This window comes from Vanellus vanellus (genome assembly GCF_965231255.1).
Source record: "Vanellus vanellus genome assembly, chromosome: 2".
Lineage (NCBI taxonomy): Eukaryota > Metazoa > Chordata > Aves > Charadriiformes > Charadriidae > Vanellus > Vanellus vanellus.
Genome location: NC_138906.1, coordinates 10,933,594 through 10,958,226, shown reverse-complemented (window position 1 = coordinate 10,958,226; position 24,633 = coordinate 10,933,594). Strand labels below are relative to the sequence as shown.

Sequence of the window (24,633 nt, the reverse complement as noted above, 5' to 3'; positions counted from 1 at the left end):
ATTTTTAATTTTGGATTCAGTTTGATGCCCCTCGATATTTCTTTGAGCAAGCTCATGAACTCAAAGTTGCCTTTCAAATTAAAGCATCTCAAGATAATCTTAGTTTGGGAGCTAAGACATGAGACTTTTGAGAAAAGAGATCATTTATTTTGCCTAGCCAGCAGCAATAACGGGATGTTTTCTGGGATTTCTACAGCAGCAAAGCAGAAGCAAACTTTAAACAAGATTATGCATGTAACAACTGCTTGTTATATTAGGAAATCATCATCCTGACAGTTTCTTTGAAGTCTGCAATATTTGCTTTTTCTTGTTGCTTATTTTTGACAATTGGCTAAAGAAACAGTATGTCATATGCTTAATTAATTTTTTGTGTCTGTTTTATTTCAGAAAAGTAAACAAGTGCTACAGGGGTCGCTCTTGTCCAGTAGTTGTTCATTGCAGGCAAGTACAATTTCTAAAATAGCTTTAGAGAGATTTGTATGTGTAAGAATTTTATATATATATATATATAAACAAAATGGACAAATTAAAGTTTTCAATTAACCGCAAAACAGATAGGGAGGTAGGCTGAAGGTATTAAACACAGTTCAACAGTTCTTTAATGCTAATTAATACTTAGGATCTGTTTTGATAATAAAATTCTTCATTCCTGTGATTTCAAAGATATTGTGTTATGACTTAACAATGTATGGCCATCCTTTCCAATATAAGTAGCACTTCAGTTTCATAAATCTCCTTCAGAATGATAGCTGTTCCTGCATTCCCTCCCAATTTAGTCTTCTTTATTTTATTAACGCTCAATTATGTTATTTCTTCTTTGCTTGCTGTTAGTGATCACGGTGAGAAGTGGGCAATGTCAGGGAGCAGAAACCTACTCAGAGATTGAGTAATCCTTTAAGCATAGATTGTCTTTAGGCCCGACAATCTGATAGATGCACACAAAAACCATTGGGCAGGTCAATGGAAAACTTTACCATAATAATGTTAAATGTTTGGTTTTGCTATTGGAGGTTCTGAGTTATAAGGAGAATATTGCACTTATTTATCGAAGATAGTCGTGTAGATAAGGAAGATAGGAAACCAGCCCTGCTAAGAGGCGGGGTGTTTGACATGTGGCACTCCACTTTGGGGGGACTGAGGAGGTAGGGGACATGTTTCTCACGTGTGGCTCAGCGGAGTCACCTTCCACGGGATGCACGGAGGCCCTCTGCAGAGGTGAACGCTCTGGAGCAGACTTGTTTGCATTGCCTTCAGGAGGCCTGAGAAAATAAACATTTGGTGCAGAATAAGAGCCTTCAGGTTTCTTGCTCTTTCCTTGCTGTGATGGATGGAAATGTCTACCATCGGCTCAGTAGTTTTTGTTTTTATTGAGCCTGATCGCTGCCTTGTTTCTCATTACTCAGCTTAACTAATAAGATTGTGTCTTTGTTCCCTTCATAGACATAGAGAAAAAAATTATTACCCTTACCTCCTTTTCTCTAAGCAGTGATCTAGTAACTGAAAGAAAAAATCCTCTGTCTACAGAGACTTAACAAAAATTAAGTTTCATAGCCTGCCTGTAAACAGAGTGTAATAACGCGCTTCATGCTGTTCTATTATTTCTCCTTTCATTAATTCTTGTACACAAATTGAGCTATCAATAAAAATAATGGCTTAATTAATAAAACTACATACCAGTCTAATTGGTCACACATGCACCTTTGTAAAAATTTTGGGGAGGGAAAGAAAAAAAGCTTTTACTTAAAGTCTTAATTATGTTTGCTAACAGCAGCTCTAAAAGAGCATCACGCTGGCAATTACACGTTGCTCTCTGAAAGGGACACAAGCTGCATTCAGATGAGGGAGCTTTCCTCCTCCCAAGGCCTAGGCTCACATCTCTGAGGAAGGGCTGATGATACACAAAAGTTAAAGCTGTTTCATAGGAATTACATGATAATATTTTTTCTGGTCGTTGCAACTAAGGAAGATTTAAAGGGAACGTAAAAAGAAAAAACTCATGATGTGTAGTGAAAAAAGATTGTAGTCCCTCGTTAATCAAATATTTTGGTTCTTGGGCGGGTGTCTGCCTGGATTCCCTCTGACCGCTGTGTTAAATGCAACCTGCAACATTCGGGGGCTGTTCTGGATAATGTTCTGGTCTAGCTTATTCTGGGGTTCTTGATCTCGTATAGAAGTGACAATAAGCTCATTATACATGTGCTTTTTGAACAGAAACAGTATCCTGTTTTAGGGTTACTCACTTTTCCTCTGTTGTTTAAAATGCTTTTATTGCATAAACACAGCTTGGTTTAAAAAAAATCAAACCAAAGCCCTGTTACCCATGCAGGCTAGTAGTTAATCTTCCATGAACAGCTTGTGTTGATTTAGTGCAAGCTTTTTCTCTCAGTACCCTACTTTAGCCCTCATTCTGTCCTCTCCCCTTATGTGTAGCAGTATAACGTTAAGGGCCGGTACCTTCATGTTGAGTCTGGATGCTCATTCATAGGCTTTATTTTTTCTTTTTCCCTTTCTGTTGGCAGCGATGGTGCAGGAAGAAGTGGAACCTACATTCTAATTGACATGGTTCTCAATAAAATGGCCAAAGGTGAGAATCAAAAGCCTTGTTACTTCCTCAGTACTGAAAGATGTGCTTGTGTTGCCATGACAACGTGGGGAGCAATATTCACAGAAAATCTGAGAATAAATTAGAGGCAAATTGTAGTCTTTCCTGAATGTTCTAAAGTTTTATTTTCACAGTGATTTCAAACAACAAACCTGAACGCAAATGCCTTGTGAATGAGCAGGTGTTTCTGTGCTGTTGAGAAGTATTTGAGTTTTCAAATTTATCATTTAAAATAGTTATTACAGTTTTCAGAAGATACCTTGGGGCTGTACAATTCTTATTCAGCAGTTACGTGAGTTAGGTCCTGGGCTGCTTCATGACTGTTGCCCAGTCCAACTGTCACCCACCCAGCAATGATGGTCAGACGCGATAACTTTTTTTTTGTAGCTGCCTGTTGCCACCATAGCACCTAGAAGAGATGGTACCAGACAGGGCCTCATGTGCTTCACAAATTTGTCTCTTAGGAAGAAAAAGACTGTAGTGAAATAGACAGAGGACTGAAAATAAATCAGCTAATGCCCTATTCCCAGCTCTGCCACTGTCTCTTCAATATTGAACAATTTATTTAACTTTTCTGTTCCTTTGTTTCCTTATTTGTGAGATCTAATTTTATGAAGTGGAAAATCATCTGTCAACATAAATATATACTGTTGTTTGTTTGCTTGTTTGTTTAAAATTAAGTCTGTAGATTCTCTAGAGATTGGGACCATTGCTTAACTTTTTGTTGATTGGTAAATTGTTCATGGTCAGAAGTACTTGAGATGCCCTGAAATAATCCTGGTATGTTAGAACTAAACCAAATTTTTAATTATGATACTGTCTTCAAAGGGAAGGAGGGTAAAAGTGGACATGTTAACCTGACCACATGTTGAAAAGACATGATAGTCAACTTTATTTATATGTTGCACCCCTTCCCCATGCCTTTGGCCATCTTTGTATCACAGTTTCATAGAACTGCATTTTAAGGGGAAGAGAAATCTTGTGAGTTTCAAAATAAAGAAAAAAATATTTCTTTGCCTTTCTTAAGCTGAGTTCTTAAGCCACCTTGATCTGGCCTTATGCACATGTGTTTGTATTTAAAGAAAAAGGATTAATTTAAATAGAGAAACAATATTTAGTTCTTTGAGTTCTAATCACTTTATAGTTGTTTGAAATCTTCTAACACAGACATATTTTTATATGGATTTTAAAAATACACTCCATACTTTGAAGTCATCTGTTGGACACAGTGCTATCCTGTCCCTTTAGAAAGAAGAGTTCAGCATTTTTTCTCTCTGTATTCTGCTAACATGTCTCGTGAAACATGAACTTAATTTTCTGCCCATGAGCATCATGTGGAACTTGCTACTGATGTTAAAAGAAGTTGTGTGTTTGCCTTCTCCTTAGCAGTGTACTGAAAATAAATTTTTCAGTGGGATGGGATTAGGCTCATTGGAAAGTAGGTTTTTACTCTGTGAAGGAATATGAAGATATTTCCAATGCTTGTTACATGCCACGTGACAACCTAGACTTTCAAAATAGAAGCAATGGTACGTCGTAAAATTAATGTAGACCTTTGTTAGGTATTTGTTCGGCTCATTTCAGTCATCGGCAGTGAGAAGCTATAATGAAAACTAGATTTAAAGTATATGCAATTTACTCGCATAAAGAAGTAAATGAGAAGTATTTTCTAGCTTGGGGCTTTCAGCCACTTAAGGGAGGGTTGACTTTGTTGTAAAAGCACTGAAGAATGCCATTTATTGACTCCATTGTACCATGTAATGTCAAATTCCATTTTAAGTGTGGGCTTAGCGCTTCACAATACCAGACAAGTCATGTGAAACTGGCCAGAGAAAGGCGTCACAGGGCTTTTTGGAGATCGGTCACCCCCATTTTGTTCTTGACCTGCTCCCCTCTGCCCGTGGGGGTGTGCGACACGAAATCCCCTGACCTGGTGCTTTGGCTGGGGTTTAAATGAAAGATCAAAGGGCAGAGCGGGCATCTCAGCCCTGCTGAGGTGGGCCTTTCCCAGGCTGTCACACTGTGCGGCCGCCAAAGGTTTTGTTCGGGCGGGAGCCGAGGCCCAGCCTGTGCGGCCGGGGCCCTCTTTGTCTGGCCTGAGAAGCTGGAGGCCCAGGTTGAGGATCCAATGTTCATCAAATGATCAAAGGCCTGAAGGCCCTGGACATGAAATCTTTCTTTCCATTTCCTTTTCTTAGAGAATGAATTGCACGAGTGGCAAAGAATGCCCTTTCCAAAGCTTTTATGTGGAGTGCGAGGGCTAACTTCAGAGTCCTTCAGCGCTAAACATAAAAATGTAAGTGCACTTTCAATCTGGGCCCAGCTGCAAGGCCAGCATCTAGTAACATTTCTTTCAAAAAGGCTTTTAAGGATTAAGGCCTTCAGTCTTTAAAAAAAAAAAAAAAAAAAAAAAAAAAAAACCAACAAAAAAACCAACGGACTTTTAAGAATAAACTTAGAATAATTTGAGTTTCTTGTTCCACTGTCTGGTTTATTAGAAAGTAGACAATAATGCATTTTTAAATCAAAGTAAATAGAGGAGTACTTAGTTTCGGCAGTGGGAAAGTAGAAAGCAATCAATAAATGCCTTGGCTCTTTAGTGGGGTTTTTAATAGGGTAGGTTGAGAAAAGGAGCTCCTTTTTCATGTAATGATTTACTTCCCTGCATTCTCTTAGACAGTTAACTGTAAATGCCTTTGTCATTTACAATTTCTTCTCCTACTGCTCATTGAATTAGTGCTAATACTTAGTCTATTAAACATGTTATAAATTCATATCTTCTACTATCTTGCCTGTTGCAGTCCCTCATGATATTTTAGATGCTGAAAACCACCAGCAAGGGACCTGTTCCTAACGCCTAAAACAGAGGGGGAGAAACCAAGCTGGGGAGCATTTTGTGCTTAACATCCGCCATGTTAGTTCAACAGCCCCAACCCCTTTAAGAAAGCAGGAATGAAACCTTAAAAAAGGCAAAGCACCCTATGTTAGTGCACTTGAAGGATGGTAGAAGTTAGTCCTGAGGGCAGCAATGGCCCCGTGGTGTACCTGGGGGGGGGGGGTGAGCGGGTGGGAGGGCAGGCGAGAGCTCGCAGGGAGCTCGCAGGCTCAGCAAACGCCATCCCAGCCCCCGGCTGCCTTGGGGAGCTGGGCAGCGGGACTCCCTCCAGCCCTGCACAGCGTCGGGGATGATCTCCTCTTGGGTCGGGTTTTTAATGAATTTCACTGTCCTCTGTGCAGTAAATGTAATGACTGCATCTGTGCATTCACTCCAAACAGCCCCATTAAATAACCTTATTAGATACTGGAACAGTCAGAGAACAACGGTGTCTATTCAGTGCTATCATTCCTGTGTCATGTCAGCGGAAAGTTTTAAATGCAAGTCTATCCTTTTGTTTAGTTGTTCCAGTAAGTTAGTGCTGCTATTTATCATGTAGTTTATTACTGTAGTTATTTTTCTTGCTAGGTTCATAGGCAGAGCAGTTGCAAAACCCCAATCCTACACCCATCAAAGTAATAACAAAAACCAAATGGTGTTGAATCTGGCCTTACAGTAACACATTTTAATACTATTTAATGTTTTACCTATGACAACTATTTAATGATGATACTTTTTTTACATGGGTATTACAATTTTAAGACAGTTACCAAGTCACTTCTCATTTCCCTGACAGACAGTTTAGGACAAGCTTTAGTTTTGAGTGAGAAGTTGCGGAGTGATTTATTTAAACTCCATGTGCGCTTCCGTGATTTAAATAAATACAGAAAATGATAATGGATTGTTTTAGTAGATAACAATGCTTGCTGGATTTTTGAGAGAGACTGTTTTTCTGAAGCCGATTTCCACTGAGAATTTGAACGTTCTTGATGTGTTTACAAGGTTTATCCTTTGTTACTAGGGAAGATAAACTGATTTAGATTTAGTCTACTTGATATTCCTTCCTTACCCCAAACTCACAGTAACTGTGAGCTGATCAGGTTTTTTCTTTTTTGTGCCATCTAGAGAAAAGTTGAGAATTTTCTCATTTTTGTCTTTCCTTCAGGCTTATTGTAGTGACTAAAAGTTTGATATATTGCAAGACATTTTTATTGAGTGTTTCTGGCACAAAAAAGAAAAAAAATGAGATTATGAGACGTCCCACTTTCATTTTTCTGAACCGAGGCTCTTGGATAGTGTAGATAATAGTTTGATTTTTAGATATTAATCCAGCCAGCAGCTGCCTAGGGTTTGCTGACCATCCATGTTCTTGTGTTTGAACTAGCTGGAACGAGATGAGTCAAAGGGAAGGCGAATATGAATTTTAAAATCCTTTTAAAGTATTGATTTCCGAATTCTAAAACCCAGCAAAAAGATTCGATTTAGCAAAGCCGAACCAACGGTTTATTCTTTCGCATTCAAAAGCTTGGATTATAATTGATGAGCACACACACTCTGGCCTGGGCTGGCTGCGGAGGTTATCTCCCCAAGTCCTTTCCTTGCCCCCGCTACCCTATTGTCTGAGGGTCTTGTGAGTCAGCTCCTGAGCAGATGCAGTTTATACCGTGACATTTTAAGGCAAAACAAAAGGTTCCTTAATTCGCCTTCTGACTCATCGTGATCAAATGATTTTGGCTAATCTGAACCCTTGCTGAGGTTTGGCTTATCTGCTGTGTGGATTTAACAATCATAATGAAGTTGTGGGGTTAGCTCCTGTCTGAAAGGATTTTATGAAAGAAAATGCTTGCCCATATTCGTGTTAAAATGGATTCAATCTGCTTGTTTTTGAGTCCTTATGCAAAGTCTGAGAAAATTCTATTGTTCGGTTGTGCTGATACAAGTCCAGAGGAGACTATTTCTAACATGCCCGTGGTGAACAAGGGAATATTTCTTCAGCCCAGGATCCAGCTTCTCCCATGAAAATAAAAACATACTACGTGTCATACAGTGGTTGAGAGAATATATAGTGTAAAAGAGAGATTACTTTTTTTTAAAGAGGTATTTAATAGCAAGAGGGCAAGAAGTGGGATTAGAAATAGGTGATACTCTGGAGAAAAAAATACAGCAGAAAAATTCAGAGTGGAAAAATTCAGGACCTCAAAATGTAATTTTTTTCATGTTCTAAGTTTGAATCGATCACATTGCTGGTCTTTGAGATTTGGGTGAGATAGATTATTACCTCTAGGACAAAGGAAAAAAATACAGGCTGGCAAAGCCAAAAAAATTAGGTTTTGCTCTGTACACTATTGTGCTATCCACAGGACTGCCTCAGTTCTCAGCAGCAACAATGCTAACCGCGTAAAGCTGAAATGTTGCTATTTCAATTTCTGAAGGTAGTTCTTAGTGTCCATGTAAACATATCGTATGTTATAAGGCCATTTTTTCAAATGAGCTGCATTTATGTATTGTAACTTTTATGTAATGAGTTACCCTGGAAACACAATTAGGCAAATAGTGCTCATTCTTGCAGCCTTTCCCAGCAGATAATTAATCACAATGAGAGCTGGGCCCCCAGCTACATGCAAAAGCGTATAGGGAATGTATAGGACAGTTTTTTACGGTCAAGCCTGCGATACTCCGGGAAGTCTCACTAGTTAGAACAAGCTGCTTAAAACAGTGGGGTTTTTCCTTCGCAAAACACATTTTGAGGTTTAAAGCTTTTGACACATTATTGACACTTTAGAGTCATTGATTCAAATGAAGATAAAATCTTCATCAAATGAAGATAAAAACGTGGCGTGTTCTACAAGCTTCAGTTGTGAAATGAATTTGTGACCATGGGGAGGGTGTTGTTGGTTGGTGTTTCCTAGTGTACGTTGTATGGACCGCATTTTTAGATGATTTCCTTTATGGCATACAGAGATTTCAAACATAAAGCAAACAAGTTATTAATGTAATTTCCTTGGCTTTTTTTTTCTCTTTTATATAGTTTACTGGTCAGGGATTACTCTATAAGAGCCATAGTTCTTGAGTTATTTGCTGTTCTGTGGATTTTATTGGAAAAGAATCGGGACTAGGAAAGTGTGGTAGAAAGCAATCCTAATTATTCAGGGTTTGGGGCAAATGAATTGTGAAGAAAGACTGATCAGACATGGGCTATTCCTTGGGAAAGGGAGCACGAAGGGGGGTCCCCATAGAGCGTTAGAAGACCCTGAAAGGAATGTATTGATGTCAGTAAGCAGCTTGAGATAGTGACTAATTTGAAAACAAGAGGTCATTGACTGAAACTAAGGAGGAGACAAGCAGATAAGGAATTTGGGCGGCATTTTTTCACACAATGGGTAGGTTAGAATATGGAAAAGTGAAAAAGCTAGTCATAGAAGTACTGTGCTATCGGTTAGAGAAGCAGCTGGGCAAATGTTTGGAAAAGGAGGTTTATATACAGAGTGAATAACTACTATTTTTGTAGCTAATCTCATGCAGCAGTCCATAGAAGGATTTGAAGAGAAGTGTTTAATTGACCAGATGGTAGTCTTCTGGCTGTAAAGGGTACAATGTATATTACCTAACTAAAGTGTAATTATTCCACAACTTCTATAGCTGGGCCAGTTTAGTCAATTTTAAGGATAAACTTCATTAAAGAATGAATCCACAGTAGTTGCATCTTTTATTCAGGTCGCTCCATGTACTGTCTTGTGAAAGCGTTGCCACCTACACGCAACGTAGAATGAAAATAACGTAAAATGTAGGTCTTACAATTTAATAGATTCATGTGGGTGAGCTACTTCTGTGTCCCCTGTAAAGAAAATTCACATTTTCCAAAGGGGACGCCAAGATTTTTTAGGGCCAACTGAGACACGTTTTCAGAAATGTTGTTTTTGCAATATCAGCATCTGTACTTTGTTTGTGTTTGATTCAGCACGTGGAGATGAACTGCCTTTCAGGTAGTTCACCAGTAGTTTCTAGAAGAGGTACTAAAAGAAGTAAATTGTGTAGAAGGCTATGGGAGCTGATACTGTGGAACACCTATCAGAAGGCAGTAGCAGCACATCCACAATTCTTGCTACGTATACGTTTTGTATGTGTGCGTGTGCGCGCGTGCGTGTGTAAGTTGAATTTAGGTGTGTGCACTAGTATTTTCTAGAGTGACTATAAGCAATTATGGGATATCTTACCCATATGGAATATAACTCATGAACTTCTATTTTTTGCATGTAGTAATTTAGGCATATTCCTTTTACTTTTAACTTCTGAGGAGGTTGGAGGAAATCAAGTCATAAAAGAGAAACAATTCCTATATGATATAGAGTGTGATGGGACATATTCTTATGCACGATGGGAAGGAGGAAGGATTGGGCCTCAAATTAGCATCCATTTGCATTCAGTTACAGTGAGTGGTTTCTGCATGTTTTTTCTGCATTGACAAAGGATATTAGCCTAAAACCTGGCATGTCAGTAGTGAATTTCTGTCTCTGCAAGACTGTTAAAATCAGTGTAAGCTTAGAAGCATTATTTTACTGCAGCAGTTTTTAAAATATTCGGCTGTTCCTAGGTGTTCCATCTCCAGTATCACCCTCCTTTGGATTGCGTACTGACAAAGCCATATCACTTACATTTATACATTTATAACATGCAGTTTTCAAGTGTTAATATAAAATGTGTAAACAATAACACATTATGTACTGTATGCTCACATATAGGTGTGTATATGACTGTCACAATAATTTTCATGACTTTGTTTTTATTACTTTAAGTACTCCCTTCTCCATTTGTATGCTTGCTATGCCTGTTTTTTTCTGTTGTGGTGGTGGTGGTGGGTTTTTGTTTGTTTTTTAATAAATGTAGTGAAATTTTTATTTGGGTCGTTTTCAGGTGTATAGAAGCACTTAGGTGTTTTGTGTGAAGTTACAGACAGTTCACAGATTCAGGTATACGTTGGATCCATCCTTAACTACATACACGCATGCACACAGATTTTGTTCATCTCAGAGGGAGAATAAGCTTTTAATGAAAATGCCAGCCTGAATACATTTATCTTTTTTGTTATCTTTAAAATTGTATCCCTCGCTAGGTTTTTGCTGACGCTTTTCTCTTGCCATGAAAAGCATCAAATGATCCTCCTGGCCAATAGCAGAACTCCAGCAGCTACAGCAGCAGACATCTGGATAACTACAAATGAAAACTGCTTTCATTTTTGTAGTTTCTAGCTGTTGTTCAGCTCCCTTTTTTAACTCTAATATTTACAAGTGTTTTTATTTAATGGGCTCTCAGACAATGCAAGTTGAAGAAAGAAAATGCTCTTGTTTCTTTGCAGCAGAGCACCATACAAAGAGCATTTACTCTTAGAACATGTTTTTCACTTCCATGGCCTTCCCTACACTATACTGCAACTGTTTTATCTTTTCGTTGTGGTTCCGTGTTTCTTTTTCTTTTGTGATTTCCATCAAAACTGCCAAACTGGGGAGGTGAGGGAAGAGGGGAAGGCAACAGACACAAAACACAGTTCTCAAAACACTGTTAGATTTGGCAGATTCTGGAATTTGAGAGCCAGAAACTGCAGAGCAGAAACTCAACGCTTTTCAGCCCGGGTTCATTCCAGCTAACTTCAGCCATATAAAGCACCTAGCATGAAGCATCTCACCTAACCTACTTGTCTAGGTCTACTCAGCCATCAATGGAGAATGATACGCACCTCTGGGGGATAGTTCTCAGGCAAATGAATTGCCCATCAGAGCTTCTTCTCTCTCTCTTAGCTGTTGGAAGAGGAGATGACTAACTCTGATTCGAACTTCAAGGATGGCTGGAGTAGATGAGATGAGGCTGGGCCTTTGAGACTGAGCTAGTTAGTAAATATTACCGGTGTGCCATTAAAACTAATGGTCAGTGAAGAAGTGGTGTTGCGCTCCCCCTAGTTATGACCCTTTCTTCTTTAATCAGATTGAGTTTGCCCCTCATATGGTGTGATTAAATGTTTCACTGCGACATTAAGTACTCAATGGGGCAAACACTTGCTGGAGCAGCTACGCGAGCCGTCCTTTAGAAATTGTCAGTGGGAAGCTGGAGGCATCCAGAGCTTTGGGGGCATTGCAAATCTACAGCGTATCTGTGCTACGTCCATCTAGCTCGGGCATTGGGAACAGCCTAGCTGTGACAGTGTAATAGTCCATGGGTACCCACATACTCTCCCAACGCCCCAGAGAGCCAACTTCTGTTTCTATACGATATCACAGCCAGCAGTATAGATGGGCCCTTTCTGTCTATTAAGCTCCTGGCAGACCTGGCTCTAGTTACTGTCTGTCCTTCTTTAGCAGGTTTCTGTCCTTTAGGAGGTTTCTGTCCTTGGGTCTCCACAGTTCACTGTCTGCCTCCTTCCCGAGGCAAAGCTGAGCGCAGAAAAGGGAGAGAAAATGTACTAAACCCAAGAAAGCCTATTTGTCAGAGTCCTCGTGTGGAGAGGGAAGAAAGGCAGCATAAAACCGCCGTGCACGAGTTTGCTTTGACCATGAAGCATCACTTCTAGGCATGAGTCATGCAGTCGTCACCCAAACATGCGAAACACTTGTACTCTTCCTAAACACAGACAGGCTGCGATGAGACAGCTGATTGTCCTTGCTGACACTGTATTTTTGCCCTTATTTTCTTTCTCGCGTGTATTTTTGCTATTTCGTAATATTACAAGTGATTCTTCCACGGCGTTCCCAAGTGCCTGCGGATACTGTGCCATGCGATCTGAGGCTAAAAGGCTGCCGATCAGCAGCATCTTGCAAATATTAATTGGATCTTTTTCAGCTTCTAAAAACAGGAGAGGAAAGAACTGCGTTAGGGACTTTTCCTTCGAGATTTTAACAAGCCAGTTTTTAATCTGACCTAACAAGTCCCTTTGCCCTTCAAGGCCTAATTCAAAATCTATACAATATAATAAATATAAAAAGATGCATTAAGCAGGTAATATCTGACTAGAATGAAACGGAATACTTACTGCTGCAAAAAGAAAGGCACTTGACAGGTCATTTCTGTATTCCCCGTAGTACTCCGTTTTTTATTCCCACACAGATCATCATCATCTCCTTAAGGAGAAATAGTAACAGTGCTAATAGTCCCACATTTACAACTGCTCAGCATGACTCCTACATCATATATTCAGCTTTGTGATCACTTTATGATCAAGGGGAACAGAAAGAGGGCTGAGAAAGGTGCAAAGGGTATTGGAAAAAAAAAAAAGAGTATCTATCCAGGTCCTCACCTCTCTAGTGTCCAAGTACCTTGTAATCATTAACGGATTTGCCTTCATAACAACTTATTAGGTAGGGAAAAGATGGTTCATTTTATAAATGATGGCGTGAAACGCAGGGTGAACTTAATGATTTAACCAAAGTGGTGCAGGAAGTCAGAGTCTCAGTCTGGAAGAGAATTGAAATGTATCTAAACGTAGCAACCTAATGACCAAGCCATCCTTTAGGACTCACAGTAACAGATTTATAGCCGTTCTGCAGAGTTATAATCGTATCTTTTTGAGGATATATGCTGGTAGATCTGATCCCAGCTAGAAAAATCCTTTTTAATTTAATATTTATGAGTGATATGTATTTGTGAAACATCACAAAGAAAAACCTCAGTTCGGGTTATTGAAAAAGAAACCCCCCACAAATAACTGCTTTGATGAAGTATTTAAGGATCATTTTATTTTTATAAATACACAGAAAATTCAGAGCATCTAGAATCTAAAATATTCCTTTTAATGCAGTCCTTTAATGTAAAATTCTATCAGTCTCACAGAATCTATGCTGCACTTTTCATTAGTAATGAGTAAAATAGAACTTTTGATTTTGCTTTCAGTGCAAGTATGTTCAAGCCTATTACGTAAAAATAAAATCTCAAAGCTTGCCTTAATTAAGCCATAATTTTCATACCTTTATGTAACAAATGCTGATTGTTCTTATAACTGAACAAAAAAACCCAGCACATTTTCAGTTGCACAAGCTCTGTAGTGTGCTGAACCTGAAAACCCCTTTTGAACGATAAACCTTAATTTTTTCTTCCCAGATGATGTATTAAAAGATGTTACCCCTCTTGACAAACTTTGTCCATCGTACTGCTGTACCACCACAGTGACAGCAATGCTGCGACAATGTGGAAGAGATTATCCTCCACAGAGTGTTTCTCATGTGTCTTGTGCTTATCAAAATGGGTCCCCTGCCACGTTTAGGGGGAGGAGAAGAGGGGGAAGATTTTATTATTACAGTCATAAAACTAACATTAGGTAATTCATGATGATTTTAAATATTGCGAGCTGCTGCTGGTCACCTCATGGAACCTACTGCAGCGGAATTTGGCTAGCTGGTTATTTATTGCAGGAGAAAAAGGGAATTCAACTTTTACTCATGTTTTTATGGCATGCTGGATACTCCACTTATGCAACTATCTAAGGGCAAACACTTTAACCCCTTGAGATCTGCTAATCAGGAGCACCAGCTGTTAAGTGCCAGCGTGCATCCTGCGCTGGTGCCTGCGGGGAGAGAAAGGGTTGCAAAGGATATGACCCTAAACTTCAGAAACCGCTTCTCTCCTTGGGGGCAAAATATAATTCAGCTTGCATCTTCTCTTCTTTTCTTTCAGTTTATCCAGTTAATGTTCCTGATGTGGGTTGTTGTGCACTCACTGTGAATGCTTCAAGCCTTTAGGAAGAATATAGTTAATTGCTGAAGTTAAAATCTGCCTTGCACTGGTGTGGAAGTGCTTTCGGAGGTATTTACTCAGCTGGCTCAGTGAGCTCCTGCTGCGGGCAGGGGGGAAGCGAGTAGTATCTGGCTCACAGTGAATTACTGCAAATGTATGTTCTGTTTAAAAAGAAACCACATTGCACGTTGCACAGGCATTTTTGACAATACTGCTGGTACAACGTCAGCTCCGTCTCATACTAAGCTAGATTCTTACGTTCATTTAAAGCAAGCAATGAAATCCATTGTGAAAAAGGAACCTGTCACAAACAGAAACCAAATTTATTCCCTGCAGAGTAAAATACAGTCAAAAGGTGAAAAGGCAGTTCTTTATTCTTTAAATGCTTCCTCTTTTATCCCCTTCTTTATTTTCTGAAACCAGTAGTACTGTTAAGCAGACAGATATGTATTGGTGTGGAGAAAAGATAGAAAATATAGTAGCCTTTTTGACATATTTTGTGTTCTCTTTTCCAATTGTCAGTGCTGTCCACCCTACTATTTTTAACCCTTCCTCTAGATTATTTGTTGTATGGCACCAAATTGACGTCTCCATCTATTACTGGACTTCATAGTTGAGTAGCCAGAGCAAAACACTTCCAATAACGGGACATCCTTGGAATCAGTGGATCGAGTTCTTCCAGCTTTTACTCTAAACCACTGCATCAAATTTAGATTGCATGTGGGCTTTCCAGATAAGCGATGTTTAAAATACCTTAGCAGTGTGTGCATATTTTGCGGCCATCTCAGTAAGCACATGATTTGACCCTGCTGTCCTTAGATGCAATATCCCTCTCTCCCAATGTCATGTAACAAATGATGTATTTTTTGTTACCTGAAATGGCTCAAACACATAAATAAAATGTTATTGGGTACTAAAAAGTGTTATGCCACACTGTTGTACTCTCAGATTAAAGAGAAAGCCTCAGCGTGGCGAAGATGATGTTGAATTTGTGTCATATTTCAACAAAATAATTCCAAAGGGAGTTGAAAGCTCACACTGCAGTTAAGCGCTGAGCTCCTCTCACCTGTGAAGGCAGGTTGGGTTCAGACCGCCCTTTGTGCTTTGAAAATCTCTTCCTTTGTCCGTCTCCGTCACCTTTCTGCAGACTATCATTGCACACATCAGTGGAAGTGAGCTGAATTTACATAATATAACAGCAATCTAGCGTAAGTTTGAATAGAAAAAAAGCCCTCATCACAAAATGAGATGTAATAGTGGACTAGCAATATATATTTAAAGCCATTTGTTTTAGGCACAATAAGGGAATAGATGCAGAACATGTAGCGATGGATGTGGGGGAGGACGAGAGATTTGCTCAAGTAGAAAGAAAGCAAGTCATGCTTTCCTATGCCACTGATTTCGTCCTTTTTCCTGTGAATTTTCTTATTCCAATATATTTTCCTTCCAAAACAGCTTCCCATCTTTGCAACACTAAGTTTTGTTAGTGCCTCTCTAGGCACTTAGATAGTTCCAATCACCATAGTATCAGAGGCATTCAGAAGTGGAAAATTGGGGTAGCAAACCAGTCACTGCTTCTGCCTTGCGTTTTCTCTTACCCTGCAGCCTCTCACCAAGACATGTGCTTTGGGCAAAACCATACTTTGCTCTCCTTTTCCTTTTAATTACCTATGGCTGAGGACATCAGAAGTGCTTGTGGGTGACGTGCCCATGGGCTGGGGGACACTAATCGGTAAAAACTGATGTTTCAGGGACTTCTGCTGACAAAACACTTCAAAACAAGCTTCCCATCGAGCACACTGGCCCACTAGGACTATTCTTATGTTCCAGTGCAAGCATATGCTTTGGTGTTTTGCTAAATCAGGATTTTATAATCAGGCGTTGTTCATACTATTAGGCATGTCATTCCATTAATGATGATAAAAAAGCAAGCATCAGTTCGCTAGTAAATGCCTGCAATCTGCATCACAGGAATGGAGGAATTAACTCTTTCAAAGGTAAGCTCAGAAGCCTGTCTGGCCATTAAAAGAGTGTTATTAGGTCTCGTCATGAATCTTGTCCCTTTTTGTCCTGAGGCTAGGGTATGTTCAAATAAAGACCATCCCTGTTGGAGGGGGGACATACACGTTTGCAGCCATGGGGAAGCCCACCTGGCACTCGAGCCTGCCAGCTCCACTGGGAGCATCTCTGGGTTCATCCTTGCAGCACCCTCAGAGGCCAGCTCAGGACTGTGCTTAACCTCATGCATGGATGTCGGTGTCATAAATTTTTCTCATATCTTAATTTCTGAAAGAGAGAATTGCGCTTATGTTGAGCCAAGATGCTACTGGGACATTTTAATTCCTGGTAATCTAATGAGGCTACAAGTGAGGCTGTAAAGCATGTGTGGCACTCACACAAATTTGCTCCCATGGACATCTCGGGTGGAACAAGAAAGACCCACCTGATCACACGTGCATATGTGAGACTAAACACTGAAATGAGCTACCGTCTTACACCAGTGCCAGAGTGTACAAAGAGCGTACCTTTACTGATGCTTTCCAGATGAATTACCGCTGCAAAACCTGCAACAGAATAAAGGTATAATTACTGTCACCATTATCAGACTTTATAGCATATGTGAGTATGTATTGCTCTGCGCCGTTGTAAGGAGGTTTGGAGTTTTTTATTTCAAAATAAAGCTTACTATTTTTTTCTGAAGCTCATCCCTGTAAATTCCTGTACAATGCATAGAGGGAAAAAAGCAAATACCATACAGTGCCCCAACCCGTGGTAATTAGCAAAGCAATCTGTCAGATACCTTTTCGAAGTTGTCACTGTTATATTTACTGAATTAATTCATTCTATTTCTGATACAGCTGAAGAACATATTTTCGTTGATATGAAGAACGTATTGCAAATCCATTATTCTTCTAGACCTGATGTTATTTTTAAATATTTTCTTATGTCTTTTATTAAAGGGAACCAAATTAAATCATTTACTTTTAGTTGCTTTCCTGAATTTTTGGAAAGATGGTATTGAGTTATAAAGTTGAGTTGTGTAAATGAGGAGGTGCATAATGTTCACACTGACATGAACCTAATTACAATTAGACTTAAGCCCTTAAATGGCAAGAGTTGTAGAAATAGTGGTAAGCATTGGCCCCATCCTGCAAATCCAGTCCTGGGAACTAAACAAATATATGTTCTAGATGCGTACAAGTGAGCTATTGCAGCAGCAAAACTTCAGGTGCATGACCTCCAAGTTAGGCACCAAGACCCCTGTGAATAGTTGGGGAGATTTAAATGCCTCCAGAAGGAAGTCCCAAATTGGCACAGCCTGGGCTAGGAGATTCCTGGGGACAGGCAATAGGAAACGGTTGTCAAATTGCACATAGAAGGGCCGCAGTTGTCTTCAGGGTACACCATTGAGTATCCTTCAAAACGGAGCAGATTTCAGAACATAGCTGATCCCTGTCCATGAGCTGATGATGAAAGTGTGTGTACAGCAACTTCCAGAGCTTCAGGGGCTTCAGTGGCTACAGACCCACATCTGCCCTAGAAGAATGTATGAACGTCCAGAGCAGTAGAAAATAGGAAAGCGGAGATGGGGCAGTTATACTTGGGCTCGGGTGACCCTCTGCCCATCTGCTCGATGCTTTGGCACTCCGTGATGTTGCTGCAAGATGCAGAAGGGGACGGATGTGAGAGAGCCAAGTTCTGTAGCTGAACTTCTCAGCTCAAAGGATTTCCAGCCAGGCTTCTACTCGTGGAGTTCACACCGGCAGGACCAAAATCCTGATTTTCCTTCAGTCCCCTCAAAAAGCACGTATCTGGTTAGGCACTGATGGAAAATGAGAAGGGTGGTCTTGAAACATGTTACACTTGAGGAAACTGAGGAGGAAATCAGCATCTCCTTGTCCCCTTTGGTTCTCCAGGCTCTGGGTTATTATAAGAAAGGCGAGAGGCACGAGGGCTTGCTTTGCTCTCTGTAGACCGTGTTTGAAAAGAAAGCACCTCCATTTGCCCTGAGGAAGGGAGGCGGTGCCCACAGCGGCTGGGCTCCGCGTGCCTATTTTCTGCATGCTGGTGCTGCCGATTGCTACACAGCAGCGGTGTCCAGACACCCCAAGTGTAACCTAAAGGAAATGCCGTAGATTTGCTGGCTGAAACGGTGATCACGCAGCGAGATGGTCTGGCAGGTCCTGAACTAGGAAGCCACAGACAGGTTTTCTGTATCTCAGGTGCAGGTGACGAAAGTTCACCTAAATATTGTTTTAACAGCATAAATCTTTATGCGGTTTGGGCCCTTAATTCAGTGCATACTCTTAGGAGTGACAAAGGGGCGCTCGGTGGCATTGCTGTGGTGGACCCTTAGTTTCTGCAAAATATATTCTGCTCTAGGTGCAGAGGCATTTTTAAGAATTTGTTTTTCTCTGGCTTTTCTTGAATTAATGTTAATAAAAGCTGCCCCAACCTCTTATTTTTCTATATGAACACAAAAATTGCAGCTGCCTGCCAAGTCTGCTGAGAGATGGATGTAATAATTTTCAATTGGACTGGTAGCCCAAAGGGAACCCGATAGCAAGAGATTGACAGATGCAGCATGGATTATCTTGTGCTCTGAACTCAGCCCAATTTGTGGTTTGTTGCAGGTGCTAAAGAGATTGATATTGCTGCTACCCTGGAGCACTTGAGGGACCAGAGACCAGGCATGGTCCAGACAAAGGTACTGTCAATAAATCCACTGGGATTTTAAATACATTAAAGGTCTTTCACAGTAGTTGTTTTCATGACAGAAGAGAGAGGGTATGACCTAATTTAACGCAGGTCGCTTGCTGATTACTCTGTTTGGCTCCCTACCAACTGAGGTTTATTTATGCTGAAAATTTAGCTAGGCTACTTTCTTTGGTGTTTACTGCTCTTTCTTGTAACATCTCCAACATCTATCTTGATTACCATATATGAAGGGCAGTCAAGACAACAATCTACAGCCTACTAAAGAAAGTGTGCATTTGAAAGAATGTTCTTGCTTTCATCCTGAAATATGGATTATTTTCTTAGAGTGTCTGTGCTTAACTGTGCATGTAATATTTTTTTAAAAGCTTCAACTCATTAAAGAGAATGTAACTGCTGCATTTGACTTTTTTTCTGGGGAAAAAAAAAAAAAGGTTTTTTAATTAAAGGAAATACAGTTTTGTAGGACATCAAGTAATTTTCAGTATCTTTGGATGGAAGAGCTTGCATCGTGCCTAAAGCCATGTCCTTTATGGATGTAGCATGGTGACTATATTTGTATGCTTTGGTGAGGTGAACATCTTTGTAATTCCTCTCAGTTGTAATAGTTTTGACATTTTTCCACTATGTAAAACTTTTAAAGATGGTGTGATTGTAGTGCCTTAAATAAGAAATGAAACTTTCTATTATTAACCATTTCAGTGATATATGGAATGATATTTTGGGGTATTTGCTGCAAGTTAAGAGCTGCAAATATGACAATAAAGAAACTCATTCATGGCATGAAGACCAAATAAATCTGTATATGACATTGTAAAATATCGAATGAGAGTTATAGCCCCAAACGGAGTAACAAGAACAATGTGACCACACTTTATCTTGGCTGGCTGGAACTGGTAGGAAAGTCCGCAGCATTTAGGGAGTTGAAATTGCTGAGGGACAAAGGGGAAATAAATGTGTTTTGCAGGAATCATTGGTTCATAACTTTTCTTGAATCTCTTCCTAATCATTTTATCTTCCCAGTAATACTAGGAGAGGTGGTACTGGAGAACACTTGGGGGGACATTAATTATTATATACCAATTAAGTAAGTGCATGAAAAATAAAGATAAGACAGTCAAAGCTACCTATTCTTGATCTGCAAGTAAGACATAAAATTGCACAAGTCTTTCTTCTGCTTTGATTAGTCAGACTGGAAAAAAAAATGTGTATAGCACACAGTATCCAATGTCACATATATTTACTCTGAGGGAAGATGCAAGTCCGGAACTACACTGTAAATGCGTCCAAAATATATGGCAGCTCTGTAGAAATATAGAGCTCAGATTCCAGTTTCCCTCTCAGGGCAGAGAAATTACAGCTTGTTGCCTTCAACAAAAGAAAAAACATCGCTCCAGAACCAAAGAATGAGGTTTAGCGAACAACTTCTCTTACTTAGCTCAGAAATAGTTACCCGAGTCCCATGAAAATCTCACTCAAGACGTGTTTTTCCCATCCAAACATTTATCTGGAAGAGCTCCAGAAAAGAAATGTATCCTGTGTTTTCATCCGGGATGAAAAATTTTCTCAGGATATTGCTTATCTCTCCTCTTGCTCCTTCTTCCATCATTGTCATTTTCTCAAAACCACCCAAATCACTTATTCAAGCTAATGTCTTGCAAATTATAAATATCTGGTTACATGCTAGCAGCGCACGATCCCCAGAGAATTTTTCTGATGGATTTAAACAAACCCCTGTGCTTTCCCAACTGAATACAAATGAGGAATATTAGACTCTTGGAGTAATTTAAAACAATGGATTAAAAGTCAGGTTAGAAATGCCAATTACAGAATACCCCTAGGCAAAATAAACACCAACTTACTTGAGCAATGTTATTGTGTTTCCAGCAGGCAGCGCTCCACATTTTCAATAAGAATGTGAAAGATTTGTTTGCAACATTTTGTCTTCTGGAAGGGATCTTTAATTCAAAAGCACTGTATATAATAAATGGTAATGAAATTATCATAACGACATTCTGCATTTCTGAGAAGCATAATAGAGGGTTTGTGGGTTTGGTGGGGTTTTTTTGCAGGGGAATCATAAAATAGAATTGATATGCTACATGTGAGAGGAAAAAGTAATGAAGGAGGAAGCCTATTCTCTGTGATGGAAAAAATATGTATTTCCTTTTTTTCTCTCTCCTTCTATATCTTTCCTCTCACAATCTTTAATATTTAGCAAAGGTTCTTTATCATGTCATATATGCTACATGTACTCTGTTTTCCTGGGAATTTTTATTTGTAGACTTAATGAAACATAGCTTATTATTTTTGACTAAATATATTCTTGTCAACTCTGCGTTACAGATGGACCAACACCACAAAATGCCTGTCCGGCTCTCTTCTCTAGGCAAAGCTAGGTGTTAAGTTCATCTCCAGTCAATCTTGTATATGCGAATAGCATTTGTGAATGACAGTGTAGCTGTACAGAAACAAGAAACTGAGCTCCTTTGAAAATTATTGAAATTAATTTGATTTAACTGTAGCTGTTCTCATAGAAAGGTGCGGGAGGTGTGTAAAGGCTTTTCTTTGGAGGGTGGTGATACACATCAATGGAAGCTGCACTATCTGCATCTTGCCTGTGCGTATTACGCAGAAGGAAGGAGGGGGAAGAGCTCAGCTGCACCATCCCAGAAGGTCCGAGTCCTCACACATCTCATGCGCCTGCTCTGCTGTCCCCTTTGCTGCAGTGTTTCACAGTCAGTTTTGAGCTCTGGCTGTAAAGGTTTTGCTTTGTAAGTTGTTTTGCCTCATTAATTTAGGGTCACACCTAATGTTAGCTGGTGGTCTCCCCTCAACCTATCTCCACACTAAACTTTGGAGTTCGCGTTGATCAGTCCATGATCCTCGGGCAAGACAGACCCTTCTCCTCAGGCGGTGCAGCGGTGCCTTGTGCTCACATGAGGGGTACCCCTCTGGGAGGGGTAAAGGCAGGTCAGACTGACTCCAGCCTGACAGATCTTCACATTAAGGTGAACACGTCTCAGACCAACAAAGTTAAAGGGCAGATTTGCTCAGTGAATAACTTTAGAGTCATAGAAGTAATTTGCAGCAATGGAACCAATATTAAAATATTGTAGTCCCCGATCTTACGAGCTTTTCCTGACTATAAAACACTCAGATGAAGAGCACATTAGGTAGCCTCATCGCCATGGGCATCTTCCCTTCTTCCGAACTGACGCCCACATCTTGGAAGAGGCATCTGCACATCTCAGAAACTTGGCTGCATCACTGTGTCAACCCCATCGTGCTCAGATCAGCCTCTTCTGTTGTTGTGCTCCCCATGCTCCGAGGACTGGCAGCGATGGGGACCAGCTGTCCCGCTCACATCTGAGCGTCGGCATCCTGGGAACACCCACTTTGCCCCTCTCCTGCCAGCCCCAGCCACAAGGATCTCCCACCCTGCCCAGGCTGCTCCACAGGTCTCTCACCTCGCAGGGCTGCATCGATGGGGTCCAGCAGCTGACGGCTCTTCCTGCCAAGGCTCTTCTTCCTGACGGCAAGCACTTCTGCCTCAGCCCGAATTTCCTGAAGCTTTTTGAGCCGGTACAAGCACCGGGGTTGGTTCTGGCACAGCGTGTCCAGATGAATGCCCTCTCTGCCTCCACTGCCCTCCGGCTCCTCTCACGCATTCAGTGTGCTCCAGTTAAAATATGACTGCTGCTCCTGGGTGGCCATCAGCATTTCCAGGCTTTTCTTTAATTGCAGAGACCTTGGGAAGCGCGAGGAGGCATAGGCAGGCGTATACACCATTTTCTGTGCCTAATGAGGATGAGTCCTACTCTTTAGGGTGAATTGATGTCTGATTAAAAGCTCTTGGCTGCAGTCCAGCAAATGTACAAGGATGCCACTTTGACAGCACCGAGCAGACAGCAAAATTCTTGAATGTCAGTGTCTCTGAGAAATTATTCTGAGTTTTGTTCTTCTTTTTCTGCTCAGGAACTGTGCCCATCATTGCTCGTCTCTGAGGCATCTCCACATGGGAGATGACTCTGCAGTGGGGTAAGACAAGGCAGAGGAGACTGGCACTGAACTGCAGGAATTAGAAGTCAGCTGCCTTTCTGAACTATGAGTTACACATCTGTAGTTTGTTCTTTCATCCCTCCTGCAGATTTCTGCAGTAAAGTGAAACACTCCGGAAAATGAATGCTATTAGTCCATTAATCACCTTTCAGGGCTGGCTGTGTTCTGCAGCCATCCACCACTGCTGCGTACCTACCTGCAACCATCCTGCACAGCCCCTGGCAGGGCAAACTGAGGGCCTGGAGGTACCTACCAGACCACCAGTTTCCTAATTGGAGACACAGGTAGTATCCCAGCAGTGCTCTTGGGATACTTTGCAGAGTGCATCTCAGACCTCCATTCTCAAAGTTGGTTCTTCAATGGCTTTTGATCCTGGCTGGCTTCAACCTCTGGAGTACTTCTAGAAAATCCAGAAACTTCTCCACAGTCCTTGTCTGGTGTCCTTGATTTGCCTATATTCCGAATAAACCGCTCGCATTTCTTTTTTCATCTGAAAAGTTGCAAACACCAAATCACCCTGTCGGATATTTCAGTAAGCTAAATTTCTGAGAAAAATTACTTGCTTAGAAAATATAACACCTGTTAACCTTGAGGAAGTAAAGCTCCTTTGTCCTTCTGTAGGACTAGACGGTTCAGGACTGTGTTAGGGTTGCGCTTGGATGAGATGGCCATTCATGGCTGTGTCCTTCACACCTCTGCCAACCCAGCACAGAAGCCTGTTAGTAATTTTAGTTTTATGCTTACAGTAAATTCATAGCAAAGAAAATCCTTCCCAAGTATTTCTTAAATAGGAGTGGTCTAAACATCGTTATGTGATTTGTGGTGATTTGTGCAGAAAGACCATTAAAAAGGGAGGCTGAAAAAGAACAACAGCAGGCAAGCCAAAAAGCAGGTATTGTTTTATATAATAGTTATAAGGTGAGGGGATATTTATTCTAGCTGATTTCAACCAGAGACAGTCCTGAGAAAAGCCGAAGGCTCTGCGTTGCAGCATCTCACCTATTTCATATCTCAATTATGTTAACGAGTTTCCATCTCTGTGTCAGAAGGAAATGGCTGGTGATCAACTACTCCCAAACCCTTCTGACCACACAACTGCAATACATCATTGTGTCCCAATAGCTTAGTTTCTTCTACCAACATTTTTCTCCATTAAAATGACTCCAGCTTCGAGATGCTGTCAAACATGTTATATGGCATCAATAAGCCCAGAACATTTTGTTCCTTTCTGTTGCAGTGTACAGTTCATCCTGCATATTCATATTTTTAACAATGTCTTGAGGATGCTCGGCTGCGGAATAGCGCACCAGGCTTTTGGAAAGTGTTTTGTTTTATTATTCAGAGTATGCGTTTGTTCTCTCCGCAGGAGCAGTTTGAGTTTGCTTTGACAGCGGTTGCAGAGGAAGTGAATGCAATACTCAAGGCACTTCCCCAGTGAGCGGCTCAGCCTCCCGAAGGTTCCCGCAGGATCCGTCCCTCGTTTCCTCATCCTCAGTCCCTGTGAATGTTCTTGGAAACCGTGACCCGACCTTAACTGTGTATCTTCTGTTGTAACCACATAGTGATAGGGTCCTGACAAACTCCTTTAGCTGGTACAAGTTCAACAGTTAAAATGTGTATTCTGTTTTTTGGGGTTTTAACAAATTTTTAAAAGTACATTGAA

The 24,633-nt window shown here is 40.6% G+C and overlaps 1 protein-coding gene across 1 annotated transcript in view; it reads left to right on the top strand.

The window, feature by feature from the left end:
- The window catches only part of PTPRN2 (protein tyrosine phosphatase receptor type N2), a gene marked incomplete at both ends in the record, with an annotated part of 658,801 nt that extends 634,393 nt beyond the window's left edge, over positions 1-24,408 (top strand). Inside the window, 4 exons of the mRNA XM_082499676.1 lie at positions 388-441; positions 2,520-2,584; positions 18,827-18,900; positions 24,337-24,408. Coding sequence (XP_082355802.1) covers positions 388-441; positions 2,520-2,584; positions 18,827-18,900; positions 24,337-24,408 — 265 coding nt within the window. The remainder of the gene's footprint in view (positions 1-387; positions 442-2,519; positions 2,585-18,826; positions 18,901-24,336) is intronic.
- Between the last annotated feature and the right edge of the window lie 225 nt (positions 24,409-24,633).